This window comes from Lontra canadensis, unplaced genomic scaffold (assembly GCF_010015895.1).
Source record: "Lontra canadensis isolate GAN:19392208 unplaced genomic scaffold, GSC_riverotter_1.0 scaffold7, whole genome shotgun sequence".
Classification (NCBI taxonomy): Eukaryota; Metazoa; Chordata; class Mammalia; order Carnivora; family Mustelidae; genus Lontra; species Lontra canadensis.
In genome coordinates, this window is record NW_022631001.1 from 6,820,560 (window position 1) to 6,840,294 (window position 19,735).

The 19,735-nt window shown below is 48.1% G+C and overlaps 1 protein-coding gene across 2 annotated transcripts; it reads left to right on the plus strand.

Annotated features, from left to right (window-relative positions):
• The first annotated feature begins 107 nt into the window (after positions 1-107).
• GPR83 (G protein-coupled receptor 83) lies at positions 108-12,243 on the plus strand. Of its 2 annotated transcripts, XM_032852787.1 has the most exons (4): positions 113-535; positions 4,585-4,710; positions 7,120-7,253; positions 10,535-12,241. In XM_032852787.1, the coding sequence occupies exons 1-4, from the start codon at positions 152-154 to the stop codon at positions 11,157-11,159; spliced, it is 1,269 nt and encodes a 422-aa protein (XP_032708678.1). In that variant the 5' UTR covers positions 113-151; the 3' UTR covers positions 11,160-12,241. The 2 variants fall into 2 exon arrangements, with proteins under 2 accessions (XP_032708680.1, XP_032708678.1); XM_032852789.1 differs by lacking the exon at positions 4,585-4,710 and having other exon boundaries at positions 108-535; positions 10,535-12,243.
• Positions 12,244-19,735: the final 7,492 nt, after the last annotated feature.

The following is a 19,735-nucleotide window of genomic DNA, read 5'->3' on the forward strand; positions in this document are numbered from 1 at the left end:
CGGGAGCCGGAGCCGCGGCGGGAGCCGGAGCCGCGGCGCGGCGCTGCGCAGAGCGGGAGAAGTGCGGCCAGCACCCCCGAGCGCAGCCTGCGCCCTCCCCTCCCCGCGGACGTGGGCGCGGCGCGGGCTCGGGTGCCGGGGCTCCCGCAGGATGGGCGCGCGCGGGGTGCTGCTCTGCCTGCTCCCGCTGGTGCGAGCCGCCGAGCGCCCCGAGGGTCGGGCCGACGAGCCGGGCCTGGAGGCGGCCCTGGCCGTGCCCAACGCCTCGCACTTCTTCTGGAGCAACTACACCTTCTCCGACTGGCAGAACTTTGTGGGCCGGAGGCGCTACGGGGCCGAGTCCCAGAACCCCACGGTGAAAGCCCTGCTCATCGTGGCTTACTCCTTCATCATCGTCTTCTCGCTCTTCGGTAACGTCCTGGTCTGTCATGTCATCTTCAAGAACCAGCGAATGCACTCGGCCACCAGCCTCTTCATCGTCAACCTGGCGGTCGCCGACATCATGATCACGCTGCTCAACACGCCCTTCACCTTGGTGAGGCCCCGGCCCCCGCTTTGCCCCCGCCCGTCCCGCTTGCCCAGCGCCCCTCTCTCCTCGGTCCTTACAGTTCTCTCCCCGGTTGCCCCGGGTCTGGCCCGAGTTGCGGGGATGGGGGGTGGGGGCGCGGGTTGCGCCTCTCCAGCTCCTTCCCTTCTGGCTTCCTCGCTGAAGTCTGAACTCTGCCCTGTCTCGCAGACTTTTGTCCCTTTGCTCTGACTCTTTGTGTCTTCATCTTTTTCCCTCCCGGTGACTGTCTCTGTCCTCCCTTTCCCGCTCTTCCTGTCTGTGGTTTTGTTTTTCTGTCCTCCCTCTCGCTCTCTTTTCTGTCTGTCTCATCACCTTTTGAGCCCGAACTTCTGCAGCTGGGGGCACTGGGATCAGTGACTGGAGTGTCTGCAGTCACCCCGGAGCGAATGACCACTTCCTGTTTAATAGCACTGGTCTTCGGGCCTATTGGATATCAAGCGGTAAATCGAAGCTCCTGGAAATATTGGCAGAGATGGCTAAGTGCCCCCCATCCCCAAAGTTCCAGCCCATGCAGTGCCCCGCTGCCACGGTAGGGTGCTGCTTTGTGCTACAGCTGCAACAGCAAACAATTGCTAATTGTTAATGGACACTTAAGTGCATTTTCCTAGAACACTTATTTAAATTGCGTCTCTCTTTTGTGGTTTGACAATGAGGCTGTGTCAGCAGTGTGTTAGGAAAGAGATGAGAAGGAGGTGGGCTTGGGTCCCAGGGCTGGGCTGGGGGTACTTGTACGTGGGTGGTAGATGAACACCTCCCCACCCTCCACCCCCACACCAAGGCACTGGCTGCTGGCATGAGCCCTGTCCTTCCCGTCCCTCCGGGATTTGGGACTTGGGAGTGTGGTGCTCCTGGGTGGTTTGGGATTGTGAGGGCTGGGACCAAGCAGTCTAATGACAGTTACCCCTTAGGTTTCTGCAGCGTGAGTCACGTTTTTGTTTTTGTTTTTTTGGGTTTTTTTTTTTTTTACCACTTCATGGAATAACCTTGTTATTATTGGCATTTTGACCAAAGCAGACTCCCTGTCTCTCTCCGTCCCTCTCTGTCTCTCACACTCATACTCAACCAGAAATAATAGACAAGCCAAAGGAAGAGGGTGAACTCCCACCTGTGTGAACATCCTTCCAAACCTCACATTTTAATACTACATTCTCTCTTTTGTCCTCACTTATGAGAAAATTGCATTTTGCCGGTGAGGAAACTAAGGCACAGATAGAGGTTCAGTCCCTTGTACAAGGTCACTTAGCTAGTAATTGGCAAAAGGCATGATAAGAATTACTTTTCTGACTCAAGTCCAGAGGTCTGTCCACTAAGCCACTGAACCCCGGGGTGGCAGGTGAGGGGGTGGGGGTGTTCTTGGACTATGTTAAGCTACTCCAAACCATGGACTTTTCCTGCTCACTGGCCAGCTTATATCTGATTCCTGGCTCCTCGGAATCCTCTTGTCACCAGCCAAGGACAAAAGGGCTCCAAATACCACCGCCCCCCAATCCCGTATCCCCTGTTACCTTGAAGCACAAGAGTGTATGAAAGGGCTGTGGGGAGGGTCTTCTAAGGTAAGGCATCCTGTCTTCCAGCTAGTTGGTGACAACGTTCTTCGTCTCTGGTCTCCTTTCCTGTCCACTTTACACACGACAGTGAGCGTGAAGTTTAGCTGTGGTCATCGAGAGAGAAAAAGCAAACAGTTACTTATAATTCCGGTGGCAGAGGCATGCATAGAATGTGGTGGAGCCTGGAGGAGAGAATCACTGATTCTGTCCTGCCAGAGTCCCAGGAGAGGGTCACAGGAGACTGTACAAAGAACGTGACATTTCAAAGCGGCCTGGAAGGGCCAGAGTTTCCCAGGTCGAGGTGAAGGCTCCACGCAGACAGGGACTGGGAGACCAAAGGCAAAGTGTGTCAAAGCTCATTTTGTGTTGAGGGGATGTTGAGTGGCTCTCGATGGGGTGGGGGGGGCAGTGGGGCAGAGTGCTGTGGGGGGTGCGCGGAGAGCTGGAGACAAGCGGAGGTGGGCCAGGAAGGCTGGGACGAGCTTGTGAAGGGGCCTGGGTGCTCCGGAGGCATCTGGCTCTGTCCCGAAGGCCAGGATGAGGCCAAGCGGGAAGGTGACAATAATCGGATTTTTAGCTGGGAAAATACCATCAGCAGCGTGAAGCCTGAATCACAAGTGGCCAAGATCGGAGGATAGGGGAAGCCTTTAGGAGGCTGGAAACGGTCTGGGGGAGAAATGGTGGGGCACGCCACGAGGACCACGGCCTTGGGACTGGAAAAGAGGAGATGATCTGAAAGTCGTGCAAGGCAGCCCCGGTTGGCTCTGTAATGTCTTGAAGGTGGGAGGTGAGAAGCAGGAATCACTGACAATGTCTAGCCCCATAATGTTCACGGACGGCTCAAAAGCCTCTTATGGCTGCTGGCTCCCAGCCCCACAGAGAGTAAATCTTCGGTCTGCTGTCCTAGTGTCACGATCTGGCCACACTCGTGGTCCCTCGCAACTCTCTTCCACACACTCCCGCCAAACCATCTCACTGCTTATTCCTCAAACAGGGCCTGGGATTTCTGACTCAGGGCCAAGCCTTTGTTCTTACTACTATAGGAACAAAGACTATTTATTCCTTTTTTCTTTTCTTTTCTTTTTTTTTTTTTTAAAGATTTCTTATTTATTTATTTGACAGAGAGAGACACAGCAAGAGAGGGAACACAAGCAGGGGGAGTGGGAGAGGGAGAAGCAGGCTTCCCACCAAACAGGAACCCCGATGCGGGGTTCAATCCCAGACCCTGGGATCATGACCTGAGCCAAAGGCAGACGCTTAACCGACTGAGCCACCCAGGCGCCCAAAACTACTTACTCTTTAAAGCTCATCTCATGTTGTAACGGGAGCTCATCTCCTGTTGTAACGGGAGTAGTTACTGTGTTAAGTGCTTCCTCTGTACAAAGCACTGCTCTACCTATTCTCCACATGTTCTTTCTTGTTCGATTTTCACAACAACTTTAGCCCATTTTACTGACGAGGACAGTAAAGCTCATAGAGCCTAAGAGCTTTGCCCAGGTGACAGTCGTAAGAGGCAAATACTCTGTTGTAAATCACTGGATGGTATTCTTCCTGTCCAACTGACTTGCTCTGTTATTTACTCGATCTTGTTTCCTATCAGCCTCAGCCCTCTCCCACCCCGCCTTGTGGCCCTCTCTCCGGGCCTTCTCTGGCACTGAATACTTCCCTTCCTGCATCCTGAGATACTGGGTCCTCTCCCCAGACTTGTTCAGAATCAGTGCCTGAGCTTTCTCGGGCATCGGTCAGGAGCGGCTGGAGCATTGAGGGAGTGAGCAGGCAGCTGTGGGTGACGTGGGATGAGGCCTCGGTCTGCTCCTAGGGCCCCACGCTGGCCTGGAGCTTGTCTTCTCCCCAGCCTGCCTGCCGCTCTCCAGGCCCCTCGGTCCCCTTCCCAGATGGACTTGCAGGTTTGCTTAGTCAACATTAGAGAGCACAGCCCCCACGCTCTGTTGTGATTTTTCCTATGTGTGTCCCCCATTAAGTCTGAACTCACGAGGGCCAAGAATGGATTTTATTATTACCAGAAAAATAGCTCCTATTTCTTTCTAATAATATCTTTCTACTTATCTGCCAGACACGGTGTTCCACCCTTTATAGACCTTCTGAAACCTTAATCCTTACAATAAGCCTACAAGGTAGAGATTTCCTTACAAATAAGGAAACTGAGGTTCAGAGAAATTGTATCCCTCGGCCCAGGCCACACATCTAGAGGCCAATGGAGGTGGCAAGTCCAAGTCCAAAGCCCACGGATTCCCACACTCTCCCGGCACCTAACAGGGGGAGGCCCCAGCAATGTGATCAGGTTTCCCTGAATCGAATGATTGGAAATCAGTCCTGCTGGAGGAAATCGTATGTGACCCACAGCTGAGGAGAGTGGCGTGGAAGAAACCTCCTGAGGGATGCTCCTCAGAGGCCACAGGGGCCGGGTGTCAGGCTCAAGGCCTCTGACCTCTGTGGGCTGGTTTCCAGGTCCGCTTTGTGAACAGCACCTGGGTGTTCGGGAAAGGCATGTGCCACGTCAGCCGCTTCGCCCAGTACTGCTCCCTGCATGTCTCCGCACTGACATTGACGGCCATCGCCGTTGACCGACACCAGGTGAGGGCACCTACCCCTGACCCCCTGTCCGTCCCCATCAGGCTTCGCCTCTCCGGGAACTGCAGGGTCCAACACAGTGTTCTAGCACATGTTTCAGTATGCGTAGTTGTCTCATTGATCAGTTTGAGCGCCCAGGCTAGGCATTTTCAAACGCGTGTGCTAAGTGCTATGAGAAAATCATTACTCCCAGTTTGTTTTTCCAGCAAAGGCGTCCATGTCGTGTCTCAGGAATTAATGAGCTTGTCTTGTGTGTAGAAAAGCCAACCTGAAAATCACACGTGAAAAGAGATTGGCAAATCACTGCAGGGCAGAGTCCAGGGAGATGGCTGTTTCTTGGCCCCCGTTATCGAGGAGGAAGCTCGAGTATCCAGGTGGCAGGAGCGGGCCTCAGGGTAGGGCAGGAAGGCCCTGCTCGCTGTCCTGCCCCATCAGACGCACGTGGTGGATAGCAAAGGAAACCAAAGAGGGCCTGGGGATGCCTATCCTGGAGGAGGACGCCTCTGTGGCAAGGACCTCCCACACACTGACTCAGTTGGTCCATGTTGCGTCCTTAGGTCTGTGTGGAATCGAGGAATGGAAGCGAAGGAAAGTGCGTGCATAGCTTTCCCTAGATCACCTGCCTGGTGACTGATGAAGCTAGGATTAGCACTGAGGTCTGTCTGGCTTTAAGCCTCTGCTCTGATCACTAGACCATCCTGCTCTGAGAAAGCTGAGGGGCACCTACAAGGCCCATACCATAAGGGCCACCGGACAGAGAGGGTAGAATTTATTGTGAGTAGCTCCAAGAGACGCAAACAAAGACCAAAGGAGAGGAGGCTTCCAAAGACGCAAATTCAAAGATAACAGCTCAGTGTGAGAAAGAATTTTTTCATAGAACAGAGCTGTCTGGGGAGGTAATGAGTTTCATTTCACTGGCCACTTTTAAACAAGGGCCGGATGACACTAGAAAGGGATGGTTTAGCAGACATTCATCATTGGGAGGGAACTGGGCCGGGCAAACAGATTTCTTCAGCCCTGCAAGTCCGTCATTTTGGCGTTTCTATTGCAGACGCTTTGGGCAATGTCTGAAAAGCTAGCATACAAATATTTTTCTGGCATACAAATATATTTGCCTTTCTTAACCTTCTCCCTGAATTCAACAAGAGGGATTCTGGGTCGCCCTTACCTGGCCTGTGCTTACCCCCATCTTAACATGGCTGAGTGACCCTTGGGCCAAAGGTGGGTTGGTCTGAGGAGCTCAGGGATAAGTCTTGCCCACATTGATCACGATGCTGTGTTATAAACCCCAAAAATGGGGACTTGTCCCAAAGCCAGTGAAATCTTCAAGTGATGTCCAGGGCCTCTGACCCAGGCTTCTCACTTCTCTCAGCAACCTGAACAAGGAGGGAGCATGAAGGGCAAGCTCCAGAAGGGGGCTGTGCAGAGCCACTTCTAAAGCCTGTGACTTCCTCCCATAAAACCTAGAAAAAAAACTGGAGAAAAATTTGGGGAGACACAGCCAGAATGTCCACTGTGTCACTCTATATGACCTCTCCCCCTAACCCTGGATTCACCTGTCTCAGGGTGCCTTTTGTAAGAAAGAGAATGCTCCTGCTCTTAGAAGACGAGGATGCCATGAAATTCCCAAGTCTTGACCTAAAGGTTTAAGGAGAATGGATTGTCACATTGTGGCAATTCCAGGATGCTTTTCAGCCCAAAGTCTGCAATCCAGGCTTTACTATAGGTGTGGGAAAGCTGGACCCCACTGCAGCTTTAACAACAAATGCAGTAATTTAAATAAATACATTTTTTTAAAGATTTTATTTATTTATTTGACAGAGATTACAAGCAGGCAGAGAGAGAGGGGGAAGCAGGTTCCCCACTGAGCAGAGAGCCCGATGCGGGGCTCCATCCCAGGACCCTGGGATCATGACTCAAGCCGAAGGCAGAGGCTTTAACCCACTGAGCCACCCAGGCGCCCCAATAAATAAATAATTTCATCACCAGTGTTGTGAATCCCCAGATAAACGTCCGTGCAGCTTCCCATGAGGTCAGAGCCCTCGATGACCTAAAGGGTCCTGGGGGAGGGGGCAGGGCACGATCCCAAGGTGGAGGCCGACCATGGCTTGTCCTTCTGCTGGCCTTGTGGGTGTCATGCAAGCAGATCCCCTTCCCCACCCCTGCCCCGCCCCCTCCTTCTGCCACATATGATGGCAAGACGGCTCTGAGCTGCTTGGAGTCTCTGAGTCCAGACGACCCGCTGGAGGGGGGCCATGGGGGTGGCGTGGTCCAGGGGCTTCATCCTGAATGAAGGGGTGCTCCTTTATAAATCGGACCTGACTGCCTTGGAGAGACACGGCAGCTGCGTCATCAGGATTCTGTCTGCTTATGCATTTCTTCGGCCGGCGACACGCAATGCTTGTTTTCCAGGTCATCATGCATCCGTTGAAACCCCGGATCTCCATCACGAAAGGGGTCATCTACATCACGGTCATCTGGACCATGGCAACGTTCTTTTCACTCCCACATGCCATCTGCCAGAAATTATTTACCTTCAAGTACAGGTGAGTTGGCTAGTAAGGAGCAGCCTGTGGCCACTGAGGACCTTGACAGGGAAATCTGAGCATCCCCACTCCGGCCCTGACCCCAGTACCTGCTGCACCCAGCTGTTCCCTCTGTCTGTCTCCCGTCCTCTTGCTTCTGAGCGGGGGTTGGGGGGGGCAATAACGACGACTGTCTGTGGCATCCCTTCCTCTCTTTCTCCTCTCTTCCTCTCAACCACTTCGGCTCCCTCCTTGTTCTCCACCCAGTTTGTCTGCAAGGTCAAGGCAGTAGCGAACAGCTTCTTTCACTGGGAACGCGTACCCACACAATCACACACACCAAGATGCAAAATTCGAAATTGGCGATGTTTATTTATTTATTTTTTAAGATTTTATTTATTTATTTGGCAGAGTGACACAGCATGAGCGGGAACATAAGCTAGGGCGAGTGGGAGAGAGAAAAGCAGGCTTCCCCTGAGCAGGGAACCCAGCGCAGGGCTCGACCCCAGGACCTTGGGATCATGACCTGAGCCGAAGGCAGATGCGTAATGACGGAGCCACCCAGGCGCCCCTAAAATGTTTAAATGCTCTCACCTGACTTGCAAACAGAACACGCCTGTGTCCGTGTGTCTGAGGCAGGAAGCTCCACTTCGCTCCGCCTCCCTTTCAGGCTCTTTTGTCAGTCATATCCTCTCACAGAATGAGAATTTCTTTCAAAGCACTTCATTTTTTAAAAATGTAAACACTTGTGTGTGGTACTAGTTCACTGAAGGTGCTGCCCCCAGCTAGATTGTAAGGTTGGGGAGAGTTGGCACCATTTCTGATTCTGCTACCTTGGCGTCCCCTAGCACCTAACTTACTGTCTCCACCTAACAGGCTCTCAGCACGTAATCACGTACTTACTGAATAAATGAGTGAGTGAACGAATGAGCTTCAAGCGATTTTCATCAGTTCATAGTTGTTTTCGATGAGGTTCCTTACAAACAGACACTGTGATGATACAGATCAGTTATAAGGAAGTGCTCCCAGGGGTCATGGCTGAGGGAAAGGGGACGCAGGATAGCAAGTGGAGGGAGACCAAGGGAAGGTGCAATTTGGGGGTGGAAGGTTGTTGGGGGTAGCTACAGCCAGCTGCACCGGATCTCTAGAGCAAAGATAACACAGAGTTTGTTCAGCCTTGAAGCAAGGGAGCTGGGCTTTCATATTCCAGGCTTCCCTGGGGAAAATGGAAACTCCCAGCCCCTTCTGGCTCTTAGGGGATCTGTAGGAAATGATTTCAGTGGCCCGAGGCTAGGCACCGACAAGATCACAGGGTTGTCTGGGGGCTAGCATCCTGGCACTGCAGACCTGTAAAAGGGATCTGAGAGGATCTAGGGGTGCAGTGCTAGTGTGTCCCAAAAGCGCCACGCACTACTCCTCCTGAGGTGTGCACTTAGAAACATACATTTCTGTGACACAGGCAGGGTCAAGAGACTAAGTCTGAAGGCTGGTTACAGCTACAGTGGACACTTGAGCAACACTTGTTCGAACGGTGTGGATCGACTTCTATGTGGATTTTTGCCACTGATAAGATTCCAGCACTAGAAAGGTGTTTTTTTTTTTCTTTCTCCTGATTTTAAATATTTTAATTCTAAATATTTTATTTACTTATTTGTCATAGAGAGAGAGAACACAAGTGGGGGAGCGGCAGAGGCAGAGGGAGAAGCAGGCTCCCCACTGAGCAGGGAGTCCAATGCGGGACTGGATCCCAGGACCCTGGGATCATGACCTGAGCTGAAGGCAAACGCTTTAACCCACTGAGCCACTCAGCTGGTTAAAATCCTTCTTGTTTTAATAACATTTTCTTTTCCTTACTTTATTGGAAGAATACAGTATTTAATACATACACAAAATAATGTGTTAATCAATTGTTTATGTTTTCAGTATGGCTTCCAGTCAATAGTAGGTGATTGGTAGTTAAATTTGGGGGAAGTCAAAACTCAGCCATGGGTTTTCAGCTGTGCAGGGGTCAGTACCCCTAACCTCTCTGTTGCTCAAGGGTCAGCTGTAATTTATAAAGGCTCCCTCCCCAAATTCTATGATACTGAAATGAATCACATACCCAAATCCCCTAGCACTCAGACTCCCATCTGCCCTCACACAGAGGGAGCTGGGTTTTTTTGTTTGTTTTTTTTCCCCCTGCTAACAGAAGCAGAGAGAATTCTCTATCAGTAATGAGGGCCACCAGCACCTAGGACAAGAGCAATGAGCCACAGGGTGGGAGGAGAAAACAGCCATTTTGAGTTTAGACCTTTTGCAGTATGACAACTCCATTCACACCCACAATCAGGACATTTAGATTAGGACACGGGGTTAGGATTCCCACCACAAGTTCCTGCCTTATTTTTCCTGGGTCACCTTCTAAAGGGACCACTTCGAGTGAGCCCCGCCCCAGCCACCTTCCACACAGGAGGTGCTTGCGCCCCTGCTTTCTATCGCGTGCTTGCTGGTGACGCGGACAGAGGACTTCCCTTCCCCCAGCTCCCGGTGCCTCCATTCTGGGCTTTGTAAGTAACAGATCTCGTGGCGTGGCTTCCTACATGTGAGCGTATTGAAATCCGCCTTCTGTCAAAACGGCCCCGCGGTTTTCACTTCCCCGAAGCGGGAGTTCGGATGCGGAGGGAGGTACTTGCCGGCCCTGCCTGGGTGCCTCGCGCCCCCTCATTCAGCAGGTCAGAATCTGCGGAGTCCAAGTTCTGGGGGTTCCTCAAAGAGGACCGGGTGCATTCCATAGAAAAGAGATACTCCTTATATGAATGGCTGAAGGTATGTTAGTTGGGGCTCTGCCACTCACAGTCTTAAGACCCATCATTTCTTTGCCCCCCTCCTTAATTTCCCTCTGGAATGGGAGTAGGTGATAAACTGGGGAATTCCAGGATTTCCTGAGCACGTTGTACTCTCAGGGTGAGTTAGTTCTAAGATGAGGAACACCAGTGTTTTATCCATTCATTGAACAAATATTTACTGGGTCTCTGTTACAGGCCTATTCAAGAGTAATACAAGGTTAAGAGGCACAGAGAGAGCAGGTGTTCTCCTTATCCTTATAGAACTCCCAGCCTAGTGGGAGAGCCAGAAATGTCCCAGATAATTTCGCTGTAGCAAAAGCGCTGTAAGGGATGAGCTGGGAGCCCAGTGGGGAGGAAGGCCAGTGCTTCTTGGGATGAAGCCTTTCCACACTAATGGCACAGCCTCCTCTTCCTTTCTCCGTCTCTGCCTCTCCCTGTTTCTATGTCTCTGTCTCTCCCTGTCCCCCCTGCCACCAGTGAGAACATTGTCCGCTCCCTGTGCCTACCAGACTTCCCTGAGCCAGCTGACCTCTTCTGGAAGTACCTGGACTTGGCCACCTTCATCCTGCTGTACATCCTCCCCCTCCTCATCATCTCCGTGGCCTACGCCCGAGTGGCCAAGAAGCTGTGGTTGTGCAACACCATTGGGGATGTGACCACGGAGCAGTACCTGGCCCTTCGGCGTAAGAAGAAGACGACCATCAAGATGCTGATGCTGGTGGTGGTCCTCTTCGCTCTCTGCTGGTTCCCCCTCAACTGCTATGTCCTCCTCCTGTCCAGCAAGGTCATCCACACCAACAATGCCCTCTACTTCGCCTTCCACTGGTTTGCCATGAGCAGCACTTGCTATAATCCCTTCATCTACTGCTGGCTCAATGAGAACTTCAGGGTCGAGCTGAAAGCATTACTGAGCATGTGCCAAAGGCTGCCCAAGGCCCAGGAGGAGAGGCCACCCTCCCCAGTTGCTTCTTTCAGGGTGGCTTGGACAGAGAAGAGCGATGGCCGGAGGGCTCCACTGGCCAGTAACCTCTTGCCCTCCTCCCAACTCCAGTCTGGGAAGACAGACCTGTCTGCTGTGGAGCCCATTGTGGCAGTGAGTTAGAGGGAGGCGGGAAGGGGCAGGGAGAGGGCTCTGTTCCCAGCCGAGGTTGGCAAAGGGCCTGAGGACGGAGCCTGGAAAAATGCCTGTCCCCTCACACATGACCTTCACAGTGCTGGAAACAAGGCCCTACAGAAGCCACGGGACCCTGGATTTCCTAGGAAATGCTGTCTAGACTCCTACCCCATTTGACGTGAAAACTAAAAGGCAACTACAAATCAGACATGTGTTTATGAATTCCTGTCTAAGAAATGCTACGAGGCATATCACCTTGGTTGCCTGAGCCAGAGAACCCAGGACAGCTTCAGCCCACATGAGGGCTGAGTCAGTTGGCTGCCTAACAACCCTCCCTACTGCCGAATGTTCATAAAGGACACCTGAGTCATACTTGGGGCGTGGCTGACCCAGATGCACAGAACTCTACTCGAACAACGTTCATTGGCCACTGAAAGGTGAATGAGCCCCAGCTGATGTGGAGGGTTTTGGGGCCTCACTTTCTGAAGTCCTGGGCCAGGATGAATCTCAGTAGTAGAGTGGCTGGCTGGACAGATGACTAGAAAGGACCAATTAGGGCCCTTAAAGAGGAATTACTGAGTTATCTTAAAGAAGGATTATTATTAAAACTTGGGAAAATTTAGAAAAGCACAAAGAAGAAAACAAAAGTCACCCCTTTCTGCATTTCATTAATATACTATGGATTTATTTACAACTTTTCCCTTTGCATGTGTGTGTGCACACGCTCTCCCTTCCATCCTGAATTACACTTTTCCACATAGACACAAGCAAGCAACAGGGCATAACAGAGAACTTCCGAGCCTCTCTCCCAAGGATAGTGTCCACCAGAAGAATTGGAGGAAGAGGTGGGAGAGGAACCCAAGAGTAAGGCTGTGATGGAGCCAACAGACTGCCTTCTTCTTGTAGCCAGTGGTGGGAAAGGTCTGGATGAAGTTCTCAGATGGTGGCCATCATGATGAGCTGGGAAACAAAACTCATCGAGGAGGCATAATTCCTTCCCTCCTGCACTCACATGGAACAAGAAGTGGTAAAACGTCCTGATTTACAGGAGATGATGGAGCAGCCTCTCCAATATGCCAGAAATAATTGCTCAAATCCTCCCAAGCTGTCTAGACAGGCCACTTCTCTGTGTTGTCTGAATAATAATACGGCTTCTTCACACCAGTTCCCCCAAAACGACTCACTTGTCAACATCACCCTGGTGGCTCCCATGTCACCTTCAGAAACCTGTGACATCGTGATAGTCCTTAAGGACTCAACATGCCAGAGAAATCTCATTCCAGAGACTGAGTGTTTTTATCACCTTCAGTCTGGTCCTGAGTGACTCACTGTGTCACCCAGGAGACACAGGCAGAATAGAACTTAATTCACCCACCCTAAACAATTGCCACTCTTACACTGGTTTTAGGTTTCTTCCTAGCACCAGATGGATCTTGAAAGCAAACATGGATATGGAGCTGAGCGGAGAACTGAGGTTTGGGGAGAAGAACTTTGTCCAGGTTTCACTTCAATCTCTTGACTGTTCATTGAAACTGCATTTGGTCATATTATCTGCTTTCCTGTAATTAACCATGGGGGTTCATTATCCTCTCTCTATTTATAAGAATGTTTGAAATGTTTGACGTTCATGGGACAGATTGGCTTCTAAGCCCATAGGGTTCCCAAGATGGATTTTTCAGGCCAAATGGCTTCCAGGTCTGTGCCTACTGTCTCTGTGGTGTCAAGAAGTAGCCTATGGTTTCATCTTAATGCTGCCATGGAAATTCTTTGAACCAGAAAGAAAACAGGCAGCAGAATTACACATAGTTTGTCCTGCTCTGGAATCATGGGGAAAGCTTTACTTTTCCTCCTTGTGAGGGCATCTAGAAACACTGCCAAGTCAGAGGAGGCCCTTCTCTGTGGGGGAAGACCTGCACATGGCCCAGTATGTCTGGGCCTCCAAGACAGTACCTTGTCTTCCCCATTCCCCTTGTTCTCTGTGTGCCTCAGAGCCAAAAGCAGTTTGTATTTGTGAATGTGAAAGTTGTTAAACTTGAGTCTGTCCGATGTTTCATAATGTGTACATTACTGTAGGTGCTCCAGTCTCAATAAAATATATTTTGGATGCATGGACTATGCTTCTTGGACTTCTGATTAAACCACAGTTGGTAACCTTTAAATGGAGGTTCATTGGATCACAAAGAGAGCATGAAGACCATCTGCCTACACCCCTGCGTGCTATAACTGAGGAAGCACAGACATATGTTGGCTAGGGTCAGTAGCCAGCTGGAAACCTCTGATCTCAATCTAGTGCTTCTTCCATTGAACTGGCTGCCACATCCCCTCTTTTGTGATTATGAATCTGTGCTGAGGACCCAGGACTCCACCCATGAGTCCTTGGTGGTTCAGGAAGAAGTAGAGCTGCCACTGAAGCCTTGGGATTGGTTCTCCAACTCAGAGTGTGCAATGAATGCCACATTCCCGTGTTGACCAGGATTTCTGCCCCACTGGGCCTAGGGTCCCCTTGTCCTACCAGGTAAGCTGGGTAGGGGTCTTTGTAGTATACGTAGTTATTCTGATGCCACCCAGAGCCCAGGATATCAGTGTCACATAATTTCATGGAAGGTTGCTTATAGGGATAATTTATGGAGCCAAGAGGAATACTTGAAAGAAAAATGAAAAGCATAGGAAAAGGAGAAGGGAAATAAGATTTGCTGACACCAAATATGAAGATACCATGCTAAATGCTTCTCAGCTCATGATCTCATTCACCCTCACAGCAGTCCTCTGGGTTGGGTGTTATCATTTCTACATTGTGGTTGAGACTGAGGCTCAGCTATAGACCACGGAGCAAAACTGGGGAAATGCTACCTTCTTGGAAATTAGGTTTTGAGAAGGCAGGTAGAAAAAGAATCTTGATTTGTTTTTAATTCAACATTTTGCAAATTTCCTCAATTGTGAGACACTTTTGGGGTAAAACCTGTTAACTATCCTAAAAGGAAGTGCTTGAGTTACTTGCTCGGGAAATGTTTGACTAAATGGACCCCAGAGCCCTCACAGCTCCATGGCCAATGAGTCCATTGCTCTAGTACAGTAGAACTCAATTCTGGTTAGAAACATCTTCCAAATAGACCGTAAGTGACTTCCAGATTGCTTGTGCCCTGCTTAACTGACCATGGTGGGTTGCCAAGGCAAACAGTTGTCTTTTAGGCAGCCTGGGCCTTGGGGTCCTCAGAGGGCACAAGCAGAGCTCAACTCAACCCTCACTGCTCCAGACTGGTGTGACATGCATGCTCCAGGGCCCTCTGTGCTGCTGTCCAAGGTACAGGCTCTAGGATAATAGGAGGCAACACCAGAGTGTCTGGGGTCAGGGGCAAATCTGGAAGATGGGGAGGAAACATCAACTGGGGAAGCAAGCCTGTCTTGGAGTGTTGACTGCAGGTGGTAGAAGATGCTCACAGTGCTGAGATCAGCCCATTAGCATCTTGCTTTGGCATCTCTGTGTACCGCCCCTTCCTTTCTCTTTCATTTAAAGGAGTAGCTAAAGAGGGAACAAATAAGGTACGTGCAATGCTAGATGGCACTTAAATAATATTCTAATAGTATTTAGTGTGAGAAAGCCCTGCAGTTCACTCTCCTTTCTGAGACTTTGTAATCTCTCTTGCTGAGAATAAACTATTTGCTGCTTTATGGCTACAAAGTGGTTGATGTTAATAGCTCCTTCTATCCTCCTGTTTCTAGTCTAGGAGGAACCTTATCCTCAGAGTGGTCATGAATTTAAAGTGCCCAGATTAAATGTGAGGAAAACAAAGGAATCATGGACACAACATTTAGGATATTGGTTACTTGAGATGGAGGAGAAGGTATATGGGTTCGCATGTAGGGTGATGGGGTTATAAATAGTTGTCAAGGTTCTAGCTTTTCTTTGGGGCAACATTAAGAGTGAGCCATAAACCAAGGATTATGATTAATTCAATTCTGTGCCTCTGTAGTCTATAAACAAACAGTAAACCAATAAAAATGGAGATCTAGAGGTCCAAGCCTTTATTTTTCTTCCCTGTATCCTTCTAATCAAGTTACTCCTATGTCTGTGTTATTAAAACACGCAAATAGAGTTCACTTCCAAGACAAATAGGGTATGACAATTATATTTCCTTTTTACAAACAACCTTGCTCTTCTGGAGTTAAAACTCCCTCTTTGTTTCTGGCTTAGTTTTCTATGTCATGATCACTAATTCCTTCCCAATTTTTCAGAAGAGTTAAAACCCCTTTGTGGGGTGCCTGGGTGGCTCAGTGGGTTAAGCCGCTGCCTTCGGCTCAGGTCATGATCTCAGGGTCCTGGGATCGAGTCCCGCATCGGGCACTCTGCTCAGCGGGGAGCCTGCTTCCCTTCCTCTCTCTCTGCCTGCCTCTCTGCCTACTTGTGATCTCTCTCTGTCAAATAAATAAATAAATAAAATCTTAAAAAAAAAAAAAAACCCCTTTGTGACCTGACCACATACATGGAGTGTCTGCCATCGCTCCTCCCCCACAGCTCCTAGCCTTCAGCTGCTTCTCCCTGGGCTAACAGAGTTTTCTGCTTGCAGAGCACCTGCTTTCCCAGGATCCCCCTTCTCCTCTACCCAGTTGCTAGGTCTTGGAGTTTCCTAGGTCCCTGTCTTCCTCTTTTTAAAAAAATGTACTCCTTTATTTTGGAAGACCACATTCTCTAGCAGTTGCTCAAGAAAAGGTTCATATAAACTAACTGAATTTTAAGACATTTCTATTAGTTTTCTGTTGCTGCCATTAACAAATTACCACAGTCTTAGTGGCTTAAGCAACAAAAATTTATTATCTTACACTTCTGTAGATGGGTCAGAATCTGACACATTTCTCCTGGGGCTAAAGTTAAGGTGTCTTCAGGGTTGCATTCCTTTCTGTAGGCTCTGGGTTGGCTCCATTTCCATGTCTTTTCCAGCTTATAGAGACCACCCACATTTTTTAGATCATGGACTGCTTTGTCCATGTTAAAAGCCAGCAACATGACATCACTCTGAACTTCTGAAGTCACATTTCCTTCTCTGTCCTTCTGCCCATCCCCTCCTTTTTTTTTTTTTTTAAGATTTTATTTATTTATTTATGAGGGAGAGAGAGAGACCCTGAGAGGGGAGAGGTCAGAGAGAGAAGCAGACTCCCTGCCGAGCAGAGACCCCGATGTGGGACTCAATCCCGGGACTCCAGGATCACGACCTGAGTAGAAGGCAGCTGCCCAACCAACTGAATGACCCAGGAGCCCCAATCCCCTCCACTTTTCAAAGGTGATTACAAGGATGTAATTTGTAAACATTTGTGATTACATTGTATCCACCTGAATAATCCAGGATAATCTTCCTATTTTAAAAACGGTGACTAGCAACCATAATTCCATCTGCAACCTTAATTCTCCTTTGCCTGAGCATGTTCATAGGTTCTGGGGATCAGGACGTGGGAGGCCATTATTCCTCCTACAAGCACCGTGCATCTACTTTCCAGCACTTCTTCTGAGAAATTGAATGCTTTTCTGATTGCTAGTCCAGTGTATGTGATCTGATGATCTATTTTAGGAAGAGGTTAAGCAGGTGAGTTGAATGGCTAGAATAAAAATCATTACCTCTGCACCTATGAATTATGTAATATTGGCACCTACCTCAGTGACTCCTTCAGGGAGATGATGTTGCTTTTGGCTTGTATTTTCACTGGGAGGAAGAGCTTCAAGGGGCTTCCATTAATACCACCGTAATGGAGCTCCTGTGTAGATTCTGTCGGTTGCTAAGTATTCCAACTCTGTATTTAGGAACTCAGGAATTAGCCACAGAATAGACCCATGGACCCCCGATGAGTGGGACACAAGTCAAAATTCCTTTTATCATTTGACCTCTAAAAGTCCTCACTGTCACCTATGGGCCACAGTGGCTTTTTCCATCTCTAGGAATTGGTGTGAACTAAAAGCCAGTCCAGTCATTCCCAAATTGGTCATTCCATAAGCCCCTTTGGAGAAGCTGATTGAGAGAACTATAGCACTTACAGTGATATTGTTACAGTCTTTTCTTTATTCAAGAGATCCATGATCTGTACAGTAACTTGGGTATGGAAATTAAATGAGGGGCTCTGGATTTCAGACGTGGTGGCTAAAGTTAGGTCTCCATTTGCCAGACCTACAGCTGTTTTTTGTTTTGTTTTACAAATCGAGTAGTACCTTAGTAGAGTGGCCTTCTATTTATTCCAGGTCCCTGTGATAATTTAGTCGCTGTGAAGTTCCTGTGGGCCACTTCACTGATGAATGAGCTGACTCTGCTGGTTGCCATAGTAACCCTACCCTCTGTGCCATTAGAGGTGAGTACTACTACTTGGCTTCTGCCCCCCTCAGAATCCAGGCCCATCAACCTTACTCACATTAGGAAGTCCATTTCAAAGACAGTATCCTCACATTCATTTTTGATGCATGGAAAAGATCCACTCAAACACTTTCCCATATGTCTGCATTTCTCTCACTAGTGTGTATCTCTATGCCCTGGAAAGGTCTGGGCTCTCTGAGGGGATATATTTAAGGGTGAATGCATGGGTCATACCTAATAAATCCACAGCACTATTCCTATTTCTTTTTATTTACATTACTTATTTTATTTTATATTTTATTTTATTTTATATATATTTTATTTTATAATATTTTATATTTTATATATAATGGCATAGACCAGTACTGAGCCCAGAAACAATAGAAACCTAGCAGATAATTAAATTATAAAATTATTATTCCTTATTAAACTAGTTAAAACCATTCTTAAGACCCCAAATAGCTAAAATAATCTTGAAAAAAAGAAGAACAAAGTTGTAGGTTTTACATTTCCTGATTTCAAAACTTATTATAAACCTATGGTGATCAAAACAGTGTGATACTGGCAAAAAGACAACCATAAAGACCAATGGAATAGAACAGAAAGCCTAGAAATAAACCCTCCCGTATATGGCCAGATGATTTTCAACCAGGGCGCAGAGACCAATGGGGAAAGAAGTCTTTTTAATAAATGATGTTAGGTAAATTGGATATCCATTTGCAAAGAATGAAGTTGGACCCTTACCTCACACTGTATATAAAAATCAATGCAAAATGAATAAAACACCTAAATATAAGAGCAAAAAGCATAAAACTCTTAGAAAAAATGCTGTGGCCACTGAAGATTTGCTTTCAATATGCATTTTATTCCTAGTGACCTTGGTGGATCATTTAAGAGACTGCTCAACCAAAACAGGCCATAGAACACCTGTGCCTCCTCCTGTAATGCTAACCCAATCCCCACTGCCTTCAAACCCTATGAAAAAAGATAACTTATTCCAGATCCCCATTTCTTTGAAAGTCTATAGCCTGACACCAGTTCTGGAGCAAAGTCTTTACTAATCAATGTCCTTTGTAGAGAAAACAGAACCCACTAGCTTAAGTGCAATTTTCACAGCATATCACAGAGATAAGATCTTCGGGAACACTAGGGAACCTGGTTGGGATGTTTTAAAAGTGGAAGCACAGCAGCCAAGAGACATGCTCAATTACTCCATGGGACAATGCTAGAAGAAACCCACTGATGCAACTGACCATAATTCACCACCCAGAGTTGTAGAATCTCTGCTACAGCTGCCACAAATCAATGAAATGCCTCAAGCTCAGTGTTCCTGAGAGGAACCCTTTGACATTCACCCAGCTTACTGGTCTACCCAAGTCTACTGAAGTCATCTTCACATAGCTCACTTCTGTGACAGTGTCTGCCAGAAGCTTGGCCACATAAAGATTGCTAGTTGCAAGTCATTGAACGTGCAAAATTTTAAAGCATTCCAGGCATGGAATTTAAGGCATGACAGGGCCCTTGGGAAGTCTCTGCAGAGCCGTTGAAAGAGTTGAAAGAGTTGAAAGAGTACAGGTAGTACAGGTAGTCAACCCAGACATAGTCACTTCAAAGGAAGGGTTACCTAGCTCTGTGCCTCAGAAATGCTGTTTACATTTTTAGACCTTATCCACTCAAAGCAATTTTACAGCAAGAGGCCTGATTTTCCTTCTGGGGGAAGCTGGAACCTCTTCTTTCTCTTATTATACAAAGTTTTGCTGAAGTGCTTTTCCCACCTAATTTTATGTTTTATTAAATGTCCCTACCTCTGCTGGGTCCTAAGGCATTTGTTAGACCATCACTTCTGGAATTCTGCAGTTCTCATTCTCATTCCTTTCTGTTGATCCAGGTCTGTTGATCTGTTGATCTATTGATCCAAGATGTAGAAAATGTTTCTTTTTATATCGAACTCTTACCCTGCAGCCATACTAAATCAGTAATTCATTCTAGTAGACTTTTTTCATAGATTCTTTAGGATCGTCTATGTATATGATCATGTCATTGACAAATAAAGACATTATTTATATGACTCATATCATTTTCTCGTCTTCGTATACTAACTGGATTTTCTTCCATCATAGTGATGGGCATGGACTGTAGATATTATATTTTTCAGTTTTAAAATTTTAATTGGTTCCAGATTCGGCTCTTCTAATAAGTGTGTAGCAGTAACGCATTTTGTTTGAACTTGTA

Excerpts from the sequence above, each read along its gene's own strand:
- GPR83 (XM_032852787.1), top strand. The coding sequence starts at position 152 with ATGGGCGCGCGCGGGGTGCTGCTCTGCCTGCTCCCGCTGGTGCGAGCC. Across the intron at positions 536-4,584 it reads TCAACACGCCCTTCACCTTG|GTCCGCTTTGTGAACAGCAC; the intron begins GTGAGGCCCCGG and ends GCTGGTTTCCAG. Across the intron at positions 4,711-7,119 it reads TCGCCGTTGACCGACACCAG|GTCATCATGCATCCGTTGAA; the intron begins GTGAGGGCACCT and ends CTTGTTTTCCAG.